The following is a 24,388-nucleotide window of genomic DNA, read 5'->3' as shown; positions in this document are numbered from 1 at the left end:
AGCAACTGGGAACCAAACTGGAACAATTTTAACAACAGTCTAAATAAAGTAGTATCAGGTTATAACAGAACATAAGTTAAATATCCGTGACTTCATGCTGATATAAATAAATTATTTAGTAAATAAATAAACGAGGGAGAAGAGTTAGTCTCTTGTGCAGAAGAGTTCCAAATAATTTATGCAGATATTTGATCCTCAAGAAGGTGGAATGTGACTCACCACTCCTTCAGTTTGGGCTGGGCATAGTGAGTTCCTTCTAAAGAGTACAATATGGTAAGAGGGTATAAGAGAGTACCTTTACAGTGGTGAAATCTGACAAAAACTACCTCAGCCAGGCGATCAAAATCAACTTCCATTCTATGCACTCTTGATAAAATGAAATAAAAATGGCACTTCACTTCTATTATTTTCCTCCCCAAAACCCATAATCATGAGAAAAACATCAGACAAACACCAAGAGAGGATTCTACAAAACATGTGACCAGTACTCTTCAAAATTGTCAAGGTCATCAAATTAAGGAAATTTCAAAACTGTCAGAGCCAATAGGAGCCTGAGCCATGGTTATTAAAAGTAAGGTAGTGTCCTGGTGAGATCCTGGAACAGACAAAGGATATGAGGCTAAAACTATGGAAGTTTGAATTAAGAATGTACATAATGATGTTTCAATATTGGTTCATTAATTACAAGAAATGCATTATACTAAAGTAAGAAATTAATAATTGAGTGCAAGATTTACAGGAACTCTCTGTATTATTTTTCCAATTTTTTGTAAATCTAAAAGTCTTCTAAAACATAAAGCTTATTTAAAAATATAAAAAAAAATCAGTTGCAATTTGATGCTCAAAAAAACTTACAAAAGGTGATTATTAAAAGATAGCTTTTATATTGGCTTCAAATAAAAAGAAAGTGAAATACCAAGGAATTAATCAAACAATGCATGTATAAAATTTGTGTGGAGAAAATTATATTGAAGAAAATGATTTCAGGGACTTAAATGAATAGAAAACCATACTGCAGGCATGGTCTGCAAATTAAAAAGAAAAAGGCAATATCCTCAGGATATATATTCTCACCAAACTGCAAACAAAAATACCATCAGATTTGGGGGGGATTTGACAAGCTGATTTTAAAAGTTATGGAGAAGATCAAAAGTATAAGAATAGTAAGACATTGCTCAAGAAGAGCAAAGTAATTGAATTTGCCTACCAGATATCAAATATTACCATAAACTGTAAAAAAATTAAGACAGTTCCATACTATCACAGAAATGAATGGCCTGGAAAAGCAGACTGGAAAGCCCAGAAGCACATCCACACAGATATGGAGAATACAGAATTTGCATTGCAGAGCCATGAGAAAAACAAAATGATGGAGAAAAAATTGGTCTGAAACAGCTGGTTATCTACACAGAAAAATATGAATTAATTGGCCTCCTACATATTACCATAAGCAAAAACCATCTCTAGCTGGGTTAAATACAAAAATGTAAAAGGCAAAACTGTAAAACTTTGGGCAAAATCTTCTCATTACTTTGGATTAAGGAAGATTGCCTTTGTGAACAAAGCATAAAGGCAAAGACTGACAATTATGCAAATATTAAAATTAAGAACTTATGTTCATCAAAAGTCCACATAAATAAGTGAATTCACTACGTAGGCTGGAAGAAGTTATTTGCAATAGATTAAATGACAGTACTTAATATCCAGAATGTATAAAAGGGCCTAGAAATTGATTAGAACAAGGCAAATTACCCAATAGAAAAGGTGGGCAAAAATTAAAAAAAAAAAATGAATAGGTACTTGATAGAAGAGGAATTGCCAACAAAACTCCATAAAAATGTGCTCACCCTTATCAGTAATAAGGGAAATCAAAATTGAAACTCCAAGGTGAGAGAGTATTTCAAACCACCCAGTAAAAATCTAAAGTATCACAATATCAAATATTGGTGAGGACGTAGGGAAAGCTGCACAATTGTACAATGTTAGAAATTTCTCCATCATCTTGGGAAAACAACATGGTATTAGCTAACAAACCAAAAATGTGGAAACCTTATGACTGACACTCTCAGATACACTCTGGGAGATGCGTATCACATGTTCTCGTCAGCACTCTGAAATAACAGAAAACACACACACACACACACACACACACAAATATTCATCAGAAGTGGAATGGAAAAAAACAAATTATATCAGGTTTTAAAATGGAATATTCTACAACAGCAGAAAGAAATTAGATACATCTTTATTCAATGCCAGGGATGAATCTCTGGAAAAATGTCAAGTAAAGGGATCAAGTAAGACAAAAACACATATAGTTTGATTCAATTGATTTAAAGTTCAAAAGCACACACACCTAAATAATGTGTTCTTTAGGAATATAAACAAATCTGAAACTCTCAAGAAACCCTCTGAAATAGAATGGGGATGGGATGTGGAAGCACTCAAGGAAATTTAAAATTTAAGGTAATATTTTATTTATGAACCAGGGACATGGGTATTTGGGTGTTACTTATATGGTTATTCTGTATTCCTCACAGATACTTCTAAACTATTCTTTTGTCTCTAAACACTTCTAAAGAGTTTTTAAAGAGAAATTTGAATATGGATGGAGCAACTCCCAATAGTGCAGTGAAAGGTCCCTGGGCTCTATTTCCTACTGTCTCATTCACTAGCTGAAACTCAGAGCAATTCACTTAACCCTTCTAAGCCCCAATCACTCATCCTTAACTACAACAGTAATAAAAATAGCCACTTAAATGCAGAACTTTGGTGGAAAGAACATAAAATCAGAATATGAAATCACCCTTGGCAGGTCCTACTGCCCAGTAGAAGTTCAGTAGATGTTAGGTTGTCTCATTTGTTCACCCATTCATTCATTTTTTACTCATTCAAGTCGTAAAGAATGAAAATCAAGTAAATCATGAGTCATGGTAACCTAGGTTAGAAAGAGAGACCTCTCTCCTCCCCTCGGGTAATTTGTATATTTTATTTCACCTTTTCTGGAGACAGTACTTCTAATACTTCTGTTTCATTAACAAATTTAGAAAGTAAGGTCAAGGACTAGAAAGAGAGATTTGACCCCTCGTCATTTTTGGTAAAACTAAAAGCTACACCTCAAACACAGCTTGAAAAGACTGATGGTCTACAATCATGCACACTTGGGCTCTCTCTCCAGCTCAGTCTGGGCCTGAAATGTAATGCGGGGCAAATAACTAAACAATTTCTGGGCTTCATTTCTTCATATATAGGATGGGGATAGTATTTCTTTCATTGATAAGTCTGTGCTGAGGAATGGAGATAATATGTGCACAGTGACCAGTAGAGTATCTGACACATAGTAGGACAGCAGCTGGGGGGGGTGGTTAGTGATTCTTCTTACAGTTAGTAGATTATTTATTTATTTGAGAGAGAGAAAGGGAAAGAGAGTCTTAAGCAGACTCTGTGCTGAACACAGAACTAGGTGTGGGGCTTGATCCCACGACCCTTAGATCATGACCTGAGCCAAAACCAAGGGTTGGATGCTCAACTGACTGAGACACCCAGGCGCCCCCAGTTAGTAGATTTTTAAATAACTTGTAAACATTTAATTATTCGATCTTGCATAGAGTATCTTGTATATTCTATCTTGCAAGTAGACTTTAAAGGATCGTGTAGAGGAAGCACAGTAGAAGGCAGTGGAGTGGTAAGGAATTCAAACACCGGTGTCAGGTGGCCTAAGTTTAAACTACAAACCGTGTGACTTCAGAGGAAGATCCTTAAACTCTATTTTTCTTCATCAGTCAAGTAGAAATAAATAAAAGACACAATTAAAATAAAGGGCTTGGTACATATATACATAGTTTGATAAACTTAGTTATATTATTATTAATAATATTATCATTATTATCATTATTCGGTTGCTTTTGAGAACTTCCCCTTCTGTAAGACTCCAGAAAGCACTGCTGGGTATTGGTTTTATTATTATTTTCATTATAATGAATTCATGATCTTTTCTAGTTTTCTGACTTTCTTAACACCTTTGTCCAAACAGAAACCCTTAAAGCCATCACCATAACCAGAGTTTCAGAAGCCTCACCTATAAAAACAAGCAAGGAATTTAAGGATCTTGGTTGCATCCTGCCGGGACTTGATTTTGGTTCCATCAAAGGCAAATTCCTTCTCATTTCCAATGCTTCCATTTTTACATCAGGATGCGGAAATAATTCTTTGGCATCATTGCTCCTATGGGAATTCTAAACAGGGAATCCCTTTTTTCCCCTCCTCTTGGTTGAAACAAGCTTAGGAGTTCTGCATGTGCAGGGTCAGACCAACTTGGTCTGTGACCACCGAAAGCTGCTTGGTAATAAAAGTAGAAGACCCCAGGTCACCTTAAATAACCTACTTCACAAATAACCTTAGGATAGGGCTGTGCTCTTGATCAAACTCTGTGTGAACGCAACATCACTTCAGTACAAGTTGGGTTCTAGGATAACCATATTTATTTTCCAGAAACTTTCTGCTGAGGCACAACCAGAAATTGAGTTCAAAAACTTGTCTTTAAAACTAAAACAAGAGACAAAAAGCTAAAGCTTCCTTCAACCAATTTTAACCAGCAATTCAGGAGTGTGAAGTTGCCATTCAGACACCTATATCGCTAGCAGAGGCGACAGAGGACTGAATAGGTCCCATTGCTACTCCCCAGGAGCAAGAGGGAATGTTCGGTTGCCATGACTACGGAGGCCAGAACTCAGCCTGCTTCCCCATGGGACCAAAGTTCACCGTTCTCTCTTCATGCATGGCTTTTCCTGAGAGCCTGCACAAAGACCAGTGGCCCCAGTCGCTACTTCTAAGCATCTGTCTGTTTCCAGCCTGCACTTTAACAAATAACTTTGTTTTCCTTTCTCCTTTATTATTTTGTCCTTTTTTGTTTTCTTTTCAGTGGTGTAAAGAGTTGAGATTTTTTTGCCCCTTTTTCTCACATAATTCCTCCTCTGTAGATAACAAAGTCCAGGTCCCTCCCCATTGTAATTATTAGCATATTCCTGGAGGAAATTGCAACAGTCTACATTAAAGGACTCCCTGCAGAAATTTACACAGTAGGTATCCAATTTCTCTTTAAATAAAAGGCACTCAGAACAGTGAGAGGTTTAAAACAAGAGAAGAAATGGGGAACAAACAGAGCTTTGAGGAACAGCAGGGAGATTTGCCGTGGTCAAGAGCAGATAGTCAGGTTGAATTATTTGGATAATTAGCCTTCGTTAGTAAATTGGAGACAATTACAATGCCACCACGGACTGGCAGTAGTGAGGATCAGGTCTGACTCAGTTCCAAAAGGTTTGGCCCTTTATTCTGAATACCGTGTAGTAGAAAATAAGACTCTAAGCCCATGAGCTCTCTTCAAAATGTTTCCAAAACTGAGTAACACCTGCACTTAGTCTACTTGATCCTGAGATCGCGGTGGTCCTCAGCATCAGAGGAGAGACTTTAAGGACCTCTCTGACTATCAGGAAATTTTCAAGATGAAAACAAGGAAAAAAAATGCAAATGGAAGAGTCAATTTTTAATAAGATTTGTTTATTTATTTTAGAGAGAAAGAGAGTGAGAACGTGTGAGCGGGGGCCGGGGCAGAGGGAGAGGGAGACAAGCAGACAGCCCTCTGAACGCAGAGACTGATGCAGGACTCAATCCCACGACCCTGAGATCATGACCTGAGCCAAAATCAAGAGTCAGACGCTTAACTGACTGAGCCACCCAGGAGCCCCTGAAAGAGTTCATTTTAATACTCCTTTCCATAAGATGATAGAAGATACGAAAGTTAAGTTACTCTTTTATGGTCCAGAAACCCTGTCAGGGAATGTAACTGCAATAAAAAGGAACTTACAAATCTAAATTTATATTGAAAACAAACAAGCTGCAAAGTTCTCAAAGGAAACCCACTCTTTGATATACATCTGGGAAGAGCCATTCCTTATTTTCTAGATTTCTAAGCACCTGTGTAAAGTGCATTCCATGAATGGCCCCAAAGAGCAATGCTGATCTGATCACCATGTGGCTACTTCTTCGGGAAATATACACGGGTGGCTGAGCCAGAGAGGATAGTAGAGGAAGGAAATGAATAAGGCTGTCTCTAAGGACAAGCATGTTTAAACTTTCCGAGAAGCAAATTCGTTTTTTCAAAGGAGTTTAAAAATCTGTGACCTTGCATATGCAATGACAGACTTGCCATGTTTCATGCGTGCATGTGTGCCCGTGTATGCACGCACACAGGGATGGCATTGGGAAGGAGGACACATGGACTCGTCACCATCACGAGTCCATGTTTGTCCAATTGTTACTACCTCTTGATTATAAGGAAAATTCTTTAAAGCCTGGGGATCGGGGGGGGGGAAATGCATGCAGCATGTTCTTTCAATGTTAAACTGAGGCACTGTTTAACAGATACATCAAAGGATTATTTATTCTAGGGAAATGCACTTGTTGGGACTCACTATTTATTACTGAATAAAGACTTAGTGAAATATGTGTAAACTACAGATTGTGGTCCAATAGAAATGCAAATAGTTGCAGGTAGAAAAGATAAGCCTCGTGTACAGTTGCCCGTGGGACACCACGCAGGTTTGCATTCAACCTACCATTCTCGTTCTATCAGTGTTTCAAAATGCCTGTAAAAATGCAAAGCCTCAAAATGCTTTTTGAATTGGCCTTTACCTTTTTACTGGTTTCCTTGTTTATTAATGAGTTGAATAAATTCCTTGAAACGGGTCCATATTATACTTATATGAGAGTCATACTTTTAAATTTTTGGAAACTATGCTTTGAATTTAAAAAGCCACAAATCCACCCCACACCATTCAAAGGAAGGTGAGAACAAACCAGCTGAATTCTTAAATTAATGTATTGTGGCTAAAAATACCTTGTGGTGATCTGGTTGGGTAGAGATTTCTTTTCTCCTTGTAAAAAAATATTACACTTTAATGAATCATTTCCCTGTCTTATACATAAAGGGAAATGTCATGTCCCTGGACTGCTTGCTTATCTCACCCAAAGATACCAAGAGAATTAAAGTAAAAAACATCTGGCCTCATTAAAGGACGAGATGGAGGGGTTGATCTCGGATAAGCAATCTAAGAATGTAAAGCTCTCTGATTCCCAGAACAAAGCCAAATTCTAAAAATATAAAATAACCACAGCAATCAAAAGTAAATTGGGGAGGAAAAAAAAAAGGAAATCGGTCAATCATTCTAGCTGGAAATGCTGGGTAGTATGTGTGCTTTACTCAAGTTTCTTCTGGATATGTCGAAGGACATTAGAAGTAAAATGTGCCAACCAGGAAGATGTCAAAGAGATTGGAAAGGTGATGGAGCTGTTCTTTGAGTCTCTTTTCTGAGGGTAGCTCTGTTTTACTGTCCCAGAATGTCAAGGGAAATGCATGAGTCATTTGAAAGGCATTCAAGCTTGGTTGGCTTATGGCTTCTCTGGTTCTCAGAATCAGGCAACATTGGGAAGCACTTCCATTTGCAACACAGTGACACAGAGAAGAAAACTAAACCTTGTAACTAACAATGAATATTTTTTCTGTGCAGGATTCACTGAAAGATCTTCATTGAGGACCAAAAATCTAAACAACCATTTTTCTACTTCCTCCTGATAGTAAAATATTATCTCATAAGAGAATACCTTGTTTTTTTGGTCATAAATAAATATTTTTCAGTGGTTCTTGCCTTTGATAGCCCATCAGGATTATTTGTAGAACTTAAAAATGCAACCCTTCATTAGGTAAGCCTCACCTCAGGCTTACAGCTCCAGAACCTTCCCAGGGAGGGCCTGCCTCGACTTCTCTATTTTTGAAAAGTTTCTTGGACATTTCTGACCCATAACTCGGATGAAAGAATCTCCAAATTACATGCTAAACTCTTAAGTGGTCATTTGAATTTATATTTGTCGCAGGAGTTTATTTTTTAAATTAAGATAGAATTTATAGACTAGAAACAAATTTATCTTGTTGTTTATCATTATGTCCCCTTATTGTAATACCTTCTTCAGTAGGGAAGTATGGCAGCCACATGCTTCTAAAGCAGAGGGATGTCCATGGAACACATACAGTGGTGGTGAGGGATTTTCCTTCGTATTTGCCAAAGAAGATGGTGTCCTTACCTGTGCCACTGGATTAAGCACTGGGCAAGTGAGCTCTGAAGCACTATGTGGTCTTTCAGGAAGAGAGCTTGAGATCCCCGCTGACAGCAGATCTTCCAGAAGGGTTTGCTCATTTCTTCATCCCCAGTATCTAGAAAAGTGCCTGGCATATAAAAGGTGGTTAATTCATGCTGGTCAAATAAATGGACATGGGAGTAAATGTTTATTTCAAATCGGTTCTTTATCCTCTGCTAATGTGAATACATTGTTATTCTGATGCTTTCATTTCATTGAGCTTTCTCTTCAGACTCAGACCAACAATTTCTCACTCAGTGAAGAAGGGAAAGGCTAGTATTTTTCTGGGAAATTAGGTATGATTACATCCTCACATTTCTCCCTTGGTTTGCCCCACACCTCCAAATCCCTTTACCTACTTTCATTTCTTATTGTTGTTGTTGTTGTTTCTAAGTGTCTATTGATCCTGCAGAGGCAAGCCAAAGAATGTGGAAAGAAATTGAGTTGACTCTAAATAGGAAAAAAAGTTGGTAAATTCCAACCGTAGTGCACCTTATAAAGTCCAAGTGAGCAAGAAAAACACAGGGCTCGTAATTAATGACTAGAAGGCTCTAGTAAAAATCAAGGGAGGCTTTGAGATTCTAGACTTCATTAGCAGTTAAAGGAGAAAAAAATCCCCATGGCCAGCAGGTTAGAAGTTAATTAGGAGAAGTGCTAGGGGACTTGCTGTCTTATGGAGAGGCTTATGAGGTAGTTTCAGGCTTTTTATTGCCACTATAAAAGTCTCCACGTTAGCAAGCTCCCAGGAAACAGAGCAAATCCCCGAGGTTGTTCAGAATAGTCAAGCCCTGTGCCTTTAACACTCAGGGGTCCTCTGCCCTGCCCAGTAACGGGTGCTTTGGGACTTTTTGTCCAGTTGTTCTCAGACCAAACTTTTTCTTGGATTAAAAAGATACAGTTGGGGGGAGCAGCAAAAACACTTCAGTTAAAATTCAATTTAGATGCATAAGCAGAAAACAAGGAGCAAAGAGAGGACTGGGAGACAGCAGAGGTGAGCATTCTTTTTGGTCAAGAAAGAGTCTTCAAAGGATGCCAGGACTTCAATCCTTGAGTGACCTGGTATTTCCGTAGATTGACACCTGCAAGTACCTTTGCTTCCTTCTCTGGGAACTTTCTGATTTTCAGCCACAGACTATTAAAGCAGATGTTTCATTTGAGACTCTTAGGTAAGCATATGAGGTATCAAAGCGAACTGGGAGAGAGACACCTCCCCCCCCCCCCCCCGGAGAACTGAAAGATTGTAGTTGGCAGAGAAGAGTTCAATGTTTGAAATTCCTTACCAGCGTGGTGGTGTAGAAAGGGTCAGCAGAAGAGAGGCATGGGGAAGAGGGTATGTAGAGATAGCTGATGGTTTATTGTTGCCCACTTATCCCCCTCCACCATCTCTAGGGTTAGGAAGGTCCTTCCCCTTTACTGCCATCAGCAGAGAAGGCCTTCATTCAGCCCAGACGTCTCAGAGAGCTTGATACGAGTCTTTGCTGTCAGTGGTGCCTGCCTAAGGTCAAAAACATCCAAAAGGCCAGTCCTGGTTCTCCACCCGTCCTCCATCTCAGTGCTAGTGGAAAACAGCAGGGAAAGAGAGAGGGGAGACTCTACACTTACCTCCTTTTCCTGGCTACATACTCTCTGCCTGAAATAGGCCCTAGGTGGGGGAGGAGGGGAGAAGACCTGTCTTTGGATGGGTTGATTATTCTATGGGAGTAAACAGCCTAGTTTCCAAAACAACCAAAATCGTAGCTTTTAGACTGAGTGACTTTGTGATTTGAGAATGTGGGTGTCAGACTTTGTATTTTTAAAAAAAAAAATTTATTTTAACTCAATTTAGTTAACATATAGTGTATTATTAGTTTCAGGGGTAGAATTTAGTGATTCATCAGTTGCATATAACACCCAGTGCTCATTTCATCAAGTGCCCTCCCCAATGTCCATCACCCAGTTACCACATTCCCTCACCCACCTCCCCTCCAGCAACCCTCAGTTTGTTTCCTACAGCTAAGAGTCTCTTCTGGCTTACCTCCCTCTCTATTTTCATCTTATTTTATTTTTCCTTCCCTTCCCCTATGTTTATCTGTTTAGTTTCTTAAATTCCACATACAGACTTTGTATTTTCTGTGCAACAAGCAAGTCATGTCATTGCACATATTTTCATGGGGGCTGCCCTCCTAACTAAATTCAAATGGATATCAAAGGGCTAATTGAATTTGCTTTGTGATTCTATCCTATGAATAAGGCTTATCCTATGTATATGTCTAAACCCTTGTTATGCCTAAGAATCTGAGCTGTCCATGGTAGAGAGTTGGGGGAGGGTGAAATAGGGCAAAGATAAATTCAAAATCACTTGAGGTGTAATACGGTATAATTTATAGAAGTTTGAGCTACGTCCTGCATTTGTACACATTCTATTATTAAAGTGATCTGAGATTTCCCCAGGATTCCGAAGGAATATTACTATGATTAAAAACTCAAATTTCAACTTGATCTAGTTCTCATGTAATGGGAAACCTCTGACTTCCACAAAGTCCCTCACATCCAGAATTTCAGAGAACCCATTTTTTTCTGCTCTGCCTTTCCTCATTGACTGTGGCTGCTCAAGAAGCCATTCGAGATTGGTTTCCCACAGAGGGCATTGCCATTGTCCTCCAGAATGCCTGAGACACTGCACCTCGTAATCCTCTGAGTATTTCAGTGAGACTGGAGAGTAGGTGTGTTTGGGGAGACAGAGGAGATGAACTGGGGAAGTAGGTAGAGACTGGTCATGAAAGACTTAAAACCTTAGCTTTTTCCAATTATATTTTAGAAGGATGGCAAGGACATGTTTGCCACAACAGAACAGTGTGTTGCAGCAGAGAGGATTTTAGCTCTGACTGAGGATAGATCCTCTTAGGTGCTCCAAAATAAAGGATTGTTTCTCCAAAGCAAAAAATAGTGGCTCTGGAATTCTCGGAGTCCCCCTTCTAGAGTACAAGTGACTTGGAGGTGGTCTATTCCAACTCTTTCTTTTCATCCAGCAAGAGGGTGAAATCAATAAGGTGAAATGTCCAACCCAAGGTCCCCTAACTAGTTGGTGACAGGAGAGGAATTGAAACCTCATCTCTGTAATGCCCAGCCTGGTGTTGTCCTTTCTATAACATTCTACACCTTCTCAAGTTTAGAAATCACCAGAAGATAAATTTTAGTCAAAACATTGCTTCCTTCTGGAGCAGATCAGAATTTTAAAATAACAGAGAAAATAAAGAGCTTCTTTTAAAGTTAAAACTAGAGGGCCTGTAAACTAGATAGCAAGAGAAATAAATTCAGACATATAAATTTGCCTGGACAAGGCAGTTATAAGTAGGATATTCATTATGGAGTCTTAAACTAACCCAGGTAGTAGTTTCATGGCTTCAATAAAAGGAAAATTGATCCAGAAACATATATATATATATATATGTGTGTGTGTGTGTGTGTGTGTGTGTGTGTGTGTATACATACATCCTAAGAACTGTAGAAAAAGTGAAAATTAACTCACTGTGCTCTAAGATCCCTTTCTGTAAAAATGTTCTAAGAATTATAGCTACTTTGTGGTTGATTGGCTTATGGACTATAAAATGTATTGAAATCCCATATCGTTCTAGAAAAACATAACCACCCATAGCAGTATTACCAGGAATCTGTGGTAGACAGTGTTGTTCCCACCCACTCCTCAAATGTCCGTATTCTAATCTGAGGAATGTGTAACTATGTTATCTTACATGGAAAAAGGAGACTTGACAGATGTGGGTAAGGTTAAGGACTCCAGTGAAAGGGTAGGCTTAAAAACAAAATCTTCCCACCAGGAAAAGGAGAAGAAAAAAAAAATCTGCCTTAGCCTAGGCTCTTGGTGGAAAATAACTATCAAAAAAGATAGCATCTCCCCTGATAATCCATAACCATAGGCTGATATTAGTTTCAGAGAGGTCTGAGCATAGAAACCAAATTGTAATGAGTTGGATGTAGAGGGAGTGAACAAAACAGAAACCATGGGGTTCCCCTTTTCTCAACTGAGCCATCCTCTGTGCAGCAACCCAGATTCCTGATGCTCTGTTTCTGGTTTAATCTCTGACACGTATGGATCTCCATTGTCATCCAAGGTAGTTCACATAAAACTTAACAGACCATTGATTAGAATGTTCTCTCCATTCTGAAATCTTCCCCATAATTTCTACCTATTGGTCTTAATTTCGCCCGCTGGAGCCAAGGCCACTAAGCATAAACCCTCTTCTACAGTTAACTCTAAACATTTGGAGGCTGTAATTGTGTCATTCTAGGCAAATAGCTCTGATTCCTTGGCCATATCTTTCTGCTTATGAAAAACAGAGGCTCAAAGAGGCCTCAGTTGAAAACTTGTGAATAGCCTTTAAAAAGGAGAATATAGCTTCATAAATTAAGTGCTACCTTTGTTGCCTTGCCAAAATAATTGGAAATGCCACTTTTTGATATAATAATGTAAATTTATTTTAATAATAATATGGCTATATGTCTAAATATTTTTAAATGCTCAAAAGCAAAATCTGGATGCTTCTCTTTGTGCGTGGCATATCTGGCAGGGTTTGTTGCATCTGGGTGGATAGGTGATTTAGGAGCACATGCAGACTTACTGCAATTCAGGAACCAGAGGCATTTTTCATTTTTGTTTTTCCTGTTATTTATTTTCTTCACCTCAGGTTTTTGAAAACCAGAAACAGATAGACTAATCCAAGCCCCTCAGAGCAGACGGCATAGCAAACTCCCCACATTGAGGAATGGGGCTCTCCTGCAGAGCACTGCATCCACAGAATAATTTACCCAAACTCGGCTTCATAATGAACACTCACAGAACTTTAAACAATTAGCCTTTCCATTGGCCTCATTATCAACAACTGTTGGAAAGATGTGTCCTTGTCTGATCCTTGGGGGTGCGTCACCCAACTGCCAGACGTAAGGTATCATTGTGAACAGCAAAGTCCACAGACGTATGCAAAAATAAACAGGAAAGGTAAATTGGATAGGCTTGATAAATGGATGCCTTGGCATCAGGCATTTGGGGAAAAATTAGAAATGTAGGAAAATCTTGGATGGAAGAACAATGTGTAGTGGGATGAAACTTCTTAGATTAAAGCATTCTCGCCTCTGCTGACCCCTATGTCACATCTATGTTCCTAACTGGGCTCTTTCCTTCCTTCCCATCATAACCCAGTTCAAACAAAGCTGTTTTAACACAAAGAAATAATGGCGAATAAATACACTTCTATTCTCTCCCCTTACACGATGGCATTATTACAGAAGAATTTGGTGAAACATAGAAATCAGTTTGTTAATGGGTGCAAGGAGGGGGTTCCCAAAGAAGTTTCAAGGCTTTGCTGTCCCACGATAGAGGTAACATCGTATTGTTTTCAATTTAGCAGAGATCATGTCCATGTCCACTCTTTTTTATAACATAAAATAAGACACAGAGAAGTCAATGGTGTATCTAAAATCCGGATAGAGATAGATCAGAGCTCTACGAATTTTAGACTCTGGTTCTCAGATCAAAACTTGGACAAAGATCTACTGGCTATTATCAACAAGAGATTTATGTTCAGTTGTGAATAACAAAAGTCAAACACAAAACAATAATGAAAAGGGGCTGAAACAAACTGGGGATTTTATTTTTCCCATGAAATCAGGTAGGAGTATGCTAGCAAGTATTAGATCAACAAATCATAATGACTAGGTCTGAGGTCCCTGAAATCCTATTGACCTCATGGTCCCCTTATGGCTACACAGTGGTTTCTCTAAACCTGCGTCTGTGTTCCAGACAAGAATAAAGGAAGGGGGAAGGTCAAAAAGACACCTTGCCAGTTGGGATCTGCCCCTTCCAAACTTTCTTAGAAGTCACATCTAATGACTTCTACTTATATCCCTTGAGCCAGAACTGTGTCCTAGGCCATGTCTAGCTTCGGTGGAGGCTGAGAAATTAATTTTTACGAGTTAGGCCCATCAATAGCCTCTTCCCAGAATTGCAGGTGTGGTAGTAAAGATTAAGGAGAAATAAGTACTAGAACTACCAATTCCTGTCTTACTGGTTTTAAGGGCGGTTGGTACATTCTAATTTGGAAAATATAGTAAAATTTTAATCTGATTGTCTAAGTAAGAATTATTTGTGGATGACATTGAAAATAGGGAGGGGGCTTTTGATAATAAAATAACTTGCCATCAAAGACAGGATTAAACAAGAAAACTATACATTTTAGATTAAATCTTAGGGTCAATACAGCTTCAACCCAATTTCTCACACTGGCTAACCCACATCTATGCTTTTATGCCATGAGAATCAGTATTCAGACTGATGGCCACCTTACTCTCTTGCTTAGAATACTGAATATTTCAGAATTAAAAATAAAATTTTAAACTCTTAAGATGCTGTACCATCTAATATGTGTCTTCATAATACTTTCAGTATACTATTAAGCAATTCATATAGTAAGGTTCTTCATGTTTGTGATATGGTATCACAGACTTTTTTTTTTTTTTAACCATGAAGAAACTCACATCACTCCAAGTCATCTCATAAATGGATTGTGTGGTCCATATTTCCTTCTTATCCATAGAGTAAGTTGAGTTGATTCCATACATACCCCAGTCTTCTATTATAGATAGCTGTGCACATTAGAGAGAATGTAACAGGCAGTTGGCACCACCGTTAAGATAGAAACATTCACAGTTCAAGTGGTGATTCATGTAAGCCAAGCCAAGCTATGGTAATAGTTCTAGGATTACTTAAGTCTAAAATATATCATTTTTTTAGTATTTTCTCCCCAGGAGCAAAGTTAAACATGTGTTTAAGAAAAGAATCTTTTGCCCATATAAAACTAGACCATGCTCAGTTGGTTAACAAAAAAGAAGACGAAGAAGAAGGAAGAGGGGGAGTGAGGGGGGAGGAAAGAAAGAAAAGGAAGAGGAAGAAAGGGTTGCTTCCCTGAGGTGTGTTTACTTTTCCGGAACTGCAACTCTAGCAGGTGGGGAGACTAACTAGGACTTGGAAGACCCTATTTCCCTGGGTCCAGAACCCATGCTGCATCATCTGAAACTGGCATGATATGGACAGAGGAGACCTTCCGTGAGCACCCAACGGAAGTCTCTGGTGCCTGATTTTGAAGATGTCGGAGATGACAGGGAGCTTCTTCCTGGTGTAGGGGGAGGTGGTCACTGGACTGTGGAACTAGAAGACGAGGCTTTGAAATGAGGTGCTATCACACTGATGAGACAGAAGCAAAGCTGGGAGAGAGCCATGTTGCCCTAGGATGGGTTATCCACAAGTAGACCAGAGGCAAGACATAGCAGGAGAGGGATTTATTAAGAAATGTTCCTAGGGAAAAGGGATAGGGGAATGGAGATGGGGAACCAGGAGGAGAAGGAAGCAAATCAAGCAAGAAATATCAACCACAGTCTCACACTGAGCATGGCTCACATTTGCAGGCAAGTTCTGGGGACATAGGTCACACTTCAGAATTGTCCTGATCAGGCACATGGGAGCTGGAGGGGTTATAGGGTCATTGACAAAGGGCCGCCTTCCAGGGAACATGTATTCCCAGGCCCTTTGGCTCCATAGAAGTACATGTGGGTTTTGACAGCCTTGGGCACCTCTCCAACAGAAAGACGCAGATGCCTGCTATCTTTTGGGAGTGAAAGAAAGCACACTGAGAATCTGTGTGCACAAAAATGGCAAGGGGCTCTGAGGGGTTTTGGTCAGAGCCCTGACTGCTTCTGTTACACATGCCCACACAGGATTCCCTTCCCCAGGGTCGAAGGCAGGAAGGCCCCCTTTCCCTTCTGTGTATTGAGTAACATAGTAAGGTCTGTGCTTTCCACACTGTGCAGCTCTGTGAAAAATGATCCCTTTCCTAAGCTGAAAAGCCAGGTATATGTCCATTTCTTCTGACACAGGGAGAAGGCCAGGACTCTATCACAGAACGACCTGGAAAGTCCTTGGATTACTGGCGAAGTCACCACTGTTCTCTGTCACTGCAGAGGGGCAACTATTGAGAGGATTGCTGGCACCCACATCAGTAAGTCTCAATGTCTTGTTTCTATGGCCACCCCGTCAGTTAGCGAGGGACATGGTCTCACAGGACACCCAAGTCGATACATCTGGTTGTAATGAAGTGCATTGCTGAGACCAGGTTTATATTTCTTCCAGGCAGAGTTTTTGTTTTTGTTTTTCTCCTTCCATACTGTTCCTCTTCTTCATTGTATCTTCTGTTTACCCCCCACCCCCAAATGTGGTGGTGCTGTCCCAAGCAGCAGTTTCTTCAATCAGATTGGAAGGGCTGAAGGAAAAACAGGTAAAAATGATACTAAAATTGGGGAATCTTGCCAAAAGAATTCAGTAAATGTCTTTTTTGTTCCTTAAAGCAGCCTCTCATCCTGTGTCACCTGCACCTGGGAACTGAAAGCTCAGTGGCTCCGCAGCTCCTGAAAAGAGAAATGGCAGCACCATGCAGAAAGCGCGTACCCACAAATAATCCTGCAGCATCAGGAGGATCCCCCGACACTCCAGCAGCAGTAACAAGAGTACCAAGTACACAGATTTGCAGAAGCTATGAGTGTTTTGATGTTTCTTCCACATGATTCCATTTCTTTTTTTTTTTAAGATTTTATTTATTTGCGAGATAGAGCGCAAGCACAAGCAGGGAGAGTGGAAGAGGGAGAAGCAGGCTCCTCACTGAGCTGGGAGCCTGACGTGGGGCTCAATCTCATGACCCGAGCCGAAGGCCAACGCTTCACCAACTGAGCCACCCAGGCGCCCACACAAGATTCCATTTCTGATGTGAAATTGGTAGTAGAACCCCTTAGGCACCTACGACAGAAAAGCCAGGCACCATCTTATTGATCCCCAGACCAAACAGTTTCCGTTACTTTATTGCAGGAACCAACAATCTCAAAATGAGGAAGAGAGTAGCATCCCCTACTGGAGGATAACACATGACCGTTTCACAGTGGCTTACCCAGGGCTTATCCTGATGGGAAGAGCACATCACAGATAGCAATGGCATTGACAGATCTCTAGGTCTTTCCAATCCAACAGCAGTGTCTAATTGTCACCAATTGATAAGGGCATTTCAAACCTAGAAATAAAACTTCTTAAATTTAAAATATTTAACTTTAGTTTCTATATATAGAGAGATATGAAAAAACATATATATATATATATATATGTTAACCATGTATATATGTTAAATATATAAAACCATATATAAATGTATATGTATATAAATGTATAAAACCATACATATATGTTAACCTAGTCAGAGAATGGCTTCTCCACATTGAACTTGCCATCCTAATTGGAGCTTTACAAAGAGAAAAATTTGTTGTATGGTTAGCCCTTGAACAAAGAGTACAGGTGAAAATCTGCATATCACTTTTGACTTCCCCAAATCTAACTACTAATAGCCTGCTGTTGACCAGAAGCCTTACCAATAACCTAAACGGTTGATTAACACATATGTTTTTGTATGTTACATGTATTATATACTGTATTCTTACAATAAAGTAAGCTAGAGAAAAGAACATGCTATCAGGAACATCATAAGGAAGAAAAAACACATTTATGGTACCGTACTGGATTTATTGAAAGAATCTGTGTATGAGTGGACCTGTGCAGTTCAAACTTGCATCGTTCAAGGGTCAACTGCAAATAGATAAGGACATTTCATCAGAGAGATGACATTTAAGTTTTTGCTCAGTGCAAGTAGAGGAAACAATCTCAGATGATTTGTAGCATTGTTTAAAGTTCACAAAAACCAATCTTTAAAAAGACAGTCATTCTTACAATTCACTTAGTTAAATATATACGTGTCCATTCTCATAACCTTAAATAGTGTGTGGAAATAAGGATGATTTTTCTGACCCTGAAACACCCTTTGAAACTTAGAAAGTACAAAATAAAATGGCTTTTCATAAAATATAAATTTAATATTTGTAACCCAATCTTATATAAATATTAAATTATTTTGTACCTCATTGTGATAAAATTTGAGAAGACATTACTAATGTTTAGACAAAATTATCAAACCCATCTAATTTATTGAGGGATTGACCTTGATTAATATACATATTAGATAAACTAGTACCTTATAATAATTCGTCATTTATTTACCATGTGTCAAAAGGGTATCAGATTTTATTAGTGCATTTTTATGACTATTTGTTGCCAGTTGATATTCATTTGCATTTCTTTGTTTCTTATCTACTAATCTGCCATTGCCAGCACAGCTGGACTTTTTCTGAGCTGGTAGAGAAAGTTTTTTCTTAAAAGGCCAGTGCATTTAGAGCATTAAAAGTTCAATTTCTTCCTTCTCTCCTTTAAATTTAAAATATTCTAACTTGTTCATCTCCTCCAGAGTTAGACAAAGCCAATATCAGAGCTATGCTTAAAAATATTTCAAATTATATATCCAAAGGATCTTATCAAAGCCTTGGACAAGTTGGGAAATTTTTGGTGTGTTCCTTCTCTATCGGAAACGGCCCTTTTGCCTGGGTTTGAGCCCCAGCTAGGAATATTTGTTTGGAGACCAAGTTACTGAAGTAGGGATTTTGGAGTTTATCCTCAGAAGGTATGACTCATGATACGTTCGGAGGAAGAAGCAAGAAAAGGCCAGATTATATAGACGACCTTCAACGTCTCAGGCAGACAGATGTGCATTAATGAGAGCTCTGCAGGTACCAGATAGGCCATGTCAATTCCACGTGCATCTGCATTCCTTCCCTCCTTCAGGTTCATCCACACAATTAATATATAAGCCGTGTCAGCTACTCTGCTGTCCAAGCCATGCCATACTCTTTCAGTTTTTTAAAAATTATTTGCATATGCTTTCTACCCTTTAAAGGTAGATGCATGCGTTTGTCCTGGATGGTCATACAGTGTGGAAATAAGACAGATCCTTGTGATCAACTAATGTACAAGCATGTCCCCTAAAATAATGTGACCACAGGTGGAAAGGGGCTAAAGTTATAAACAGACCATTCATTATCATTCTCTTCCCTCTGTAAAGAGGCTTTTCTACTATAGACACACAGAAAACTGGCAGCACCACGCAAAAGCAAATACAATGGGGATTGTATGTAAGCAACCCCTCTGGGGAAGACAGACATAGACAAGCAACTTGAGGATTCTTTCTCTGCTACTCTACTCCACCTCTTCCCAGGAAAAAAGATCAATGGTATACAGTTTGACATGGGGCAATTTTCTCAACCACAAAGTTAAGGCTGAACTCATAAAAGAGTTGCTCCTTGAACCTTTTGCGAGAAACAGGGGAAGGCTTGTGTCAACGGAAATTTCATGAAATCCTACAGACATACAACACAGAATCAATCTATTAGCACTTAACACTGGTGCAGAGAATCCAGATGGTCATTAACTAGTGACGGAAATAATTCACATCAGTCATGAACCAGTAATAAACCAGACAACCACACAGTTATGGACCAGAAATAATCCAGAAACAGTCTCAGCAAGCATCTGCCATTTACTGTACATGGCAACTCATTGTGGAAGCCAAGAGGAATGGGACCAACAAAGATACCTGTGAAATACATTTGCTGAGCACTGCATGTTGACGACTCCAGTAGCTAAGTCCTCATGGATAGAAAACTGTTAACACCGATCGAAACCACAATCCTGTAACAATTTTTGTCACTGAGTAAGGTCCCCCAACTTCCACCACATAATAAAGACACAAGGCAGTGCCCTTGTTTTCACAACAACTGGGCTCCCAGACTAAAGATAAGAAGCTACATCTATTGTTGAGATCATTTTAGTAAATAAAAAATGGGATCTTTCTGTTCATGGCACATCCGGGAAACAGGGCTGTTAGGATGTGCCATTCCAGTTCCAATATAACCGAGTGGGATACCTTGGTTATTTGTGATTGCTATTATCCGGTGGGTTCCTATGACTATTGACCCGTCTCAGAACGCAAGATTTTCAGAAATGGAAATCTCTTCCGGCCATGACAGGCTCTTTGTCAGCAGGGTTAGTTAGGCTGTTAAGGACAGTATGTCAGTTTCACTTTTTCATGATGGTTTTATTCTAGTATTTTTGTTACACTGCTATCATTTGGACTGCATTTAAAATGCTCCTAAAACCAGTAATAAAAAAGTTATGTCTATACATTTTCCCACAAATCAAGGAAACTGTTTATTGCCTTTGCAAAAAGGAAACAGGAAAAAAAAAAAGCATACTTCTTCCTTTCTCTTTCTCCCTTCTCTATCTGCACTCCTCCTCCGATGTGCTCTCCAACCCGAGGGTCTGCTGAGGGGTGGGATGATAACTAGCCCGAGTCTCGCGGAATATTTATTTTTACATTTTTTTTTTTTAGGTTTAAAACTGCCTGGTTCCTGGTTGATCTGTGCTGAAGGGGTTAATAGGCAGCGGAGGCAAAGCTAACATGGGACAGGCCCTAAATGGCTCCAGCTGTGTATAATTAACTGTAATACTGCAGAATAAATGACTTTTATTGGCAACCATGTCATAATTTCATTAAAAGTCATATTTACAGCCCTATCATATGAAATGAGTCCTCCTGTATTCTGGAATTTAACGAGCATTCACTTTTTACCTTGTTCAATTATCTTGCATCCCTCCACACCCTCCCCCAGCTCTTCCTCACCCTAGTGTGGGAAGCATGAAGCCAAAATATAACAGGAATCTAATTAGCACCTGGCAGAGGGCCCCTCTTCTAGGGAGGATCTACCAAACCACAATAAAACTATCTCTCCTTGTTTTCAATTATAAATAGGTAACTTCCTTACACAAAAACATTAAGTAACAATCATAAAAACAACTTGATTTGATGGAAAGTTTTCAAAGGTTAGGGCTCTAAAAAGAGGTCATGTCTAAAGCAATCAGGAACAAAGTCCAAATCTGCACAGTGGATCGTGATTACAGGGAAGAAAGGGGACACTGACAATTGGTTTTGAATCAAACCTTTTCCATGATAACTTCTGTTATCTGAAAGAACCAATATATCCCACATTTTTTTTCCTCCTGGAGTGGTGTATCTAATTAAATCTCTCTTTCTCCCCCACCATCCCTGACTTTCCTTCCCTCCTCTCTGCTTCTTTTATCTTCCTCACTCAAGTCCCAAAGGAGAATATCTTGCCTGACCCATCAAGTGATCTAGAAAGTTAATCTCATGATCGCAAGCTCAGCTTTTATTCTATCTCAAATGTCTCCTTGGAGTTTACAGATGTGTAGGGAAATTTTGAGTGTGGAGATACAATATCAGGAGTGTATTTTCTCTGTCAAAGTTCCAATTGATATAGTCCCTATGCATGTTAGCAAGAATGTTCTCTGAGGACCCAGGCAGACCTGTATTTGGGGTGGAGGGGGGAGATTTTATTTCCTATTTAGTCTTCCAGCTTTATTGAGTATAACTGACACTAACATTGTGTAAGTTTAAGGTGCATAACATGTTGATTTGATACATTTACAAATTGCAACGTGATCACCAGCATAGTATTAGCTATCATCACCATCTTACACAGAGTTCCCATTTCTTTTGTGCTGAGAACATTTAAGAACTCCTCTCTTAGCAACATTTAAGTGTATGATGCAGTATTATTAGTTATAATCACCATACTGAGCATTAGATCCCCAAACTTGGTAATCTTATAGTTGGGAGTCTGTACCCTTAGACCAACATCTCTCCTTTTTCTGCACAGCTCCTACCCCAAATAACCAGCATTCTACCCTCTGTTTCTCTAAATTTGTCCTTTTCCTATTCCACACATAAGTGATATCATACAGTACATGTCTTTCTCCATCTGACTTATTTCACTTAACATAATACCCTCAAGGTCCATTCAAGTTTTCCTAAATGCCAGGATTTCCTTCATTTTCAGGGCTGCAAAATATTTCATTGTCACTATGCTACTTCTATGTAGCTATAGATCCCATCTTCTTGATCCATTCATGCCTTGATGGACACTTAGGTTGTTTCCATGTCTTGGCTTTCGTGAATAAGGCTCAGACCTATATTTTAATCCATATCACTTACTAGCTATGTGACATTGGAAAATTTAGCTCAACCTTTCTGAAGATCATTTTCAAATAAATAAGATTAATTACCATCATCTTAATGGGGTTGTTATTATTAAATAAAACACTATGTCTTTTGTATTGTGTCTCAAAGAGAAGACATTCAGTCGATATTTTCTGTACTCTTTCTTCCTCTGCCCCCTCCCATCCCTCTCTTCTCTCCAGGAGTTTATAATTTCCCCTCTACTCCATCTTAGTAAAGTTGGAATGTTTGGCATTAATGTTTTGGGCTCTAGATTAACTGAGGGCTACTCTCGACAAAGGATGCATATTGAATGACGAGTCAGAATTTGTAAAATAGACCTGTTAACCATAAAAGAATGCCGTGAAAGGTAATGACAGCAAACTCAGTCGGGAAGGTAGTGAGAGAAATGATAGGCATGGCCGGCATCGGACATGAGGTCATCTTACCTCACAAGACCCCTGGTGGTCTAACAGTCTGAGCAGGCGTGATGGAGAGAGAGAGCAGTGCCCAAGAACCATTTAAGCACAACCAGCATTTCCATTTGTGAACCTAAAATGCCCTTGGAAGCTGGCATCATTTTAAACATAATGCCAACACGCTGGGGAACACTTTCTGCTGCCAAGCACGCCATCTTCAGCAAATTCCACTGCACACTCGTGTCGCTGCTCTCAGTCCTGCTGCTTTATCTGATTCTAGGCTGGCCCTTTATAATTAGCACTTTGGGCTGGTGGTATTGTTTAGGAACACTTTTCCATCATTCATTTGGGGATTTAATAAAGCTTAGAAATACTATGAGCAGGAGCAACATCTAATGCAATTTATCCCCCTTCTTTCTTTTTTTTTAAACTGAGGATCAAGATTCCTTATTGGGTTGTAAAATCTTTTAACTGGGTTGCAATCAGCATTTAAAGATTTTTTTTTAAAAAAATAGAATGGAGCAGAATAAAATAGAAAATAAAGTATAATAATAACATCAAGTGTAGGTTCATGAGATTTTATATATATGTAGTGGGTGTAGGTGTAATGCTGAAAAATATTGTCCAAAGTTGGAAAATCACTGATAGAATGGTTAGCCCCCAGATGCAACAAACATCAGTCTTGGGGCAAGTTGTCCCATACCACCATGTTAGTGCTTTATTGTAATCTGCTCTTAAAGTGCTATTTATCCTCATCTTCCTCATCAGCAAAATGAACCCAGCAGCCCAAGAGGAGAAATAAAATTTCAGGAAAGGAAACATAATGGGGGTGAGGAAGAGTCTATTCTAAAGGAATCAAGGAAATATTTGTCTCATTGTTGCTCACCTGGGGTCCCACAGTTAATCAGCCGCAATCCCTTTCCATATAAAGTAACAATCGTTTGACTTCTCAAATACAATAAAAATCTCAAATATAAAAATTTGCATTTAGATGCAATGACCTACAGTGTGTCCCTAACAAGATAATTAAGCATGAGCGTACAGGGTGGCATTTAATTGCTCTTTGCCAAGTGTTCCTGGACAACTCATTCCAAATGTTTTGAGTTGAGGGGCTTCAGCAGAGGTCCACAGTGAATGTCACTAGATATATTCTGATTCAATATCTAGTTCAATTAAGGGGACTAGAAAAGGGCAATGCTGAGGAACGAGGAAGATATTAGGGATATTCCCAGGGACCTTCTGGGAAGGATTATTGCTTTGTTGGCCCCCGGCCCCAATGAGTGACTGGTTAAAGGTGATGCTCTCTTTCTGGCATCTCTGATCGAACACATCATTCTTGCTCTCCAGCTTCTACCATCCCCTGTTCCAGAGGCTGAATTTTAGGTTCGAGGCAATCACATACAGTGTGTTCACTCTATTTAAAAACAGACTCCGGGGGCGCCTGGGTGGCTCAGTTGGTTAAGCGACTGCCTTCGGCTCAGGTCATGATCCTGGAGTCCCAGGATCGAGTCCCGCATCGGGCTCCCTGCTCGGCAGGGAGTTTGCTTCTCCCTCTGACCCTCCTCCCTCTCATGCTCTCTGTCTCTCATTCTCTCTCTCTCAAATAAATAAATAAAATCTTTAAAAAAAAAAAAAAAAAACAGACTCCGGGAAAAGGAGGAGTTCAATAAGTGAAGGCAGATCCCTATCGAACACTAGATTTTCATATCCCCAATCTGCCACACTGTTGAAACAGGC

General features: G+C 39.3%; 1 protein-coding gene across 2 annotated transcripts in view; it reads left to right on the top strand.

The window, feature by feature from the left end:
• LOC144381292 (uncharacterized) overlaps positions 1–20,719 on the top strand; it is a 34,213-nt gene extending 13,494 nt beyond the window's left edge. The window contains exons 2-4 of one of the 2 annotated variants that reach the window (XM_078068233.1): positions 16,114–16,235; positions 16,585–16,747; positions 20,550–20,719. In XM_078068233.1, the coding sequence (XP_077924359.1) occupies positions 16,114–16,235; positions 16,585–16,747; positions 20,550–20,617 (353 nt within the window). In that variant the 3' untranslated portion in view covers positions 20,618–20,719. Of the gene's footprint in view, positions 1–16,113; positions 16,236–16,581; positions 16,748–20,549 lie in introns of both variants that reach the window. The other variant, XM_078068232.1, reaches the window with a different exon arrangement.
• The last annotated feature ends 3,669 nt before the right edge of the window (positions 20,720–24,388 follow it).

The sequence above is a fragment of the Halichoerus grypus genome, chromosome 3 (genome assembly GCF_964656455.1).
Source record: "Halichoerus grypus chromosome 3, mHalGry1.hap1.1, whole genome shotgun sequence".
In the NCBI taxonomy this organism is placed as follows: Eukaryota; Metazoa; Chordata; class Mammalia; order Carnivora; family Phocidae; genus Halichoerus; species Halichoerus grypus.
This window is presented reverse-complemented; position numbering and strand designations above follow the sequence as displayed.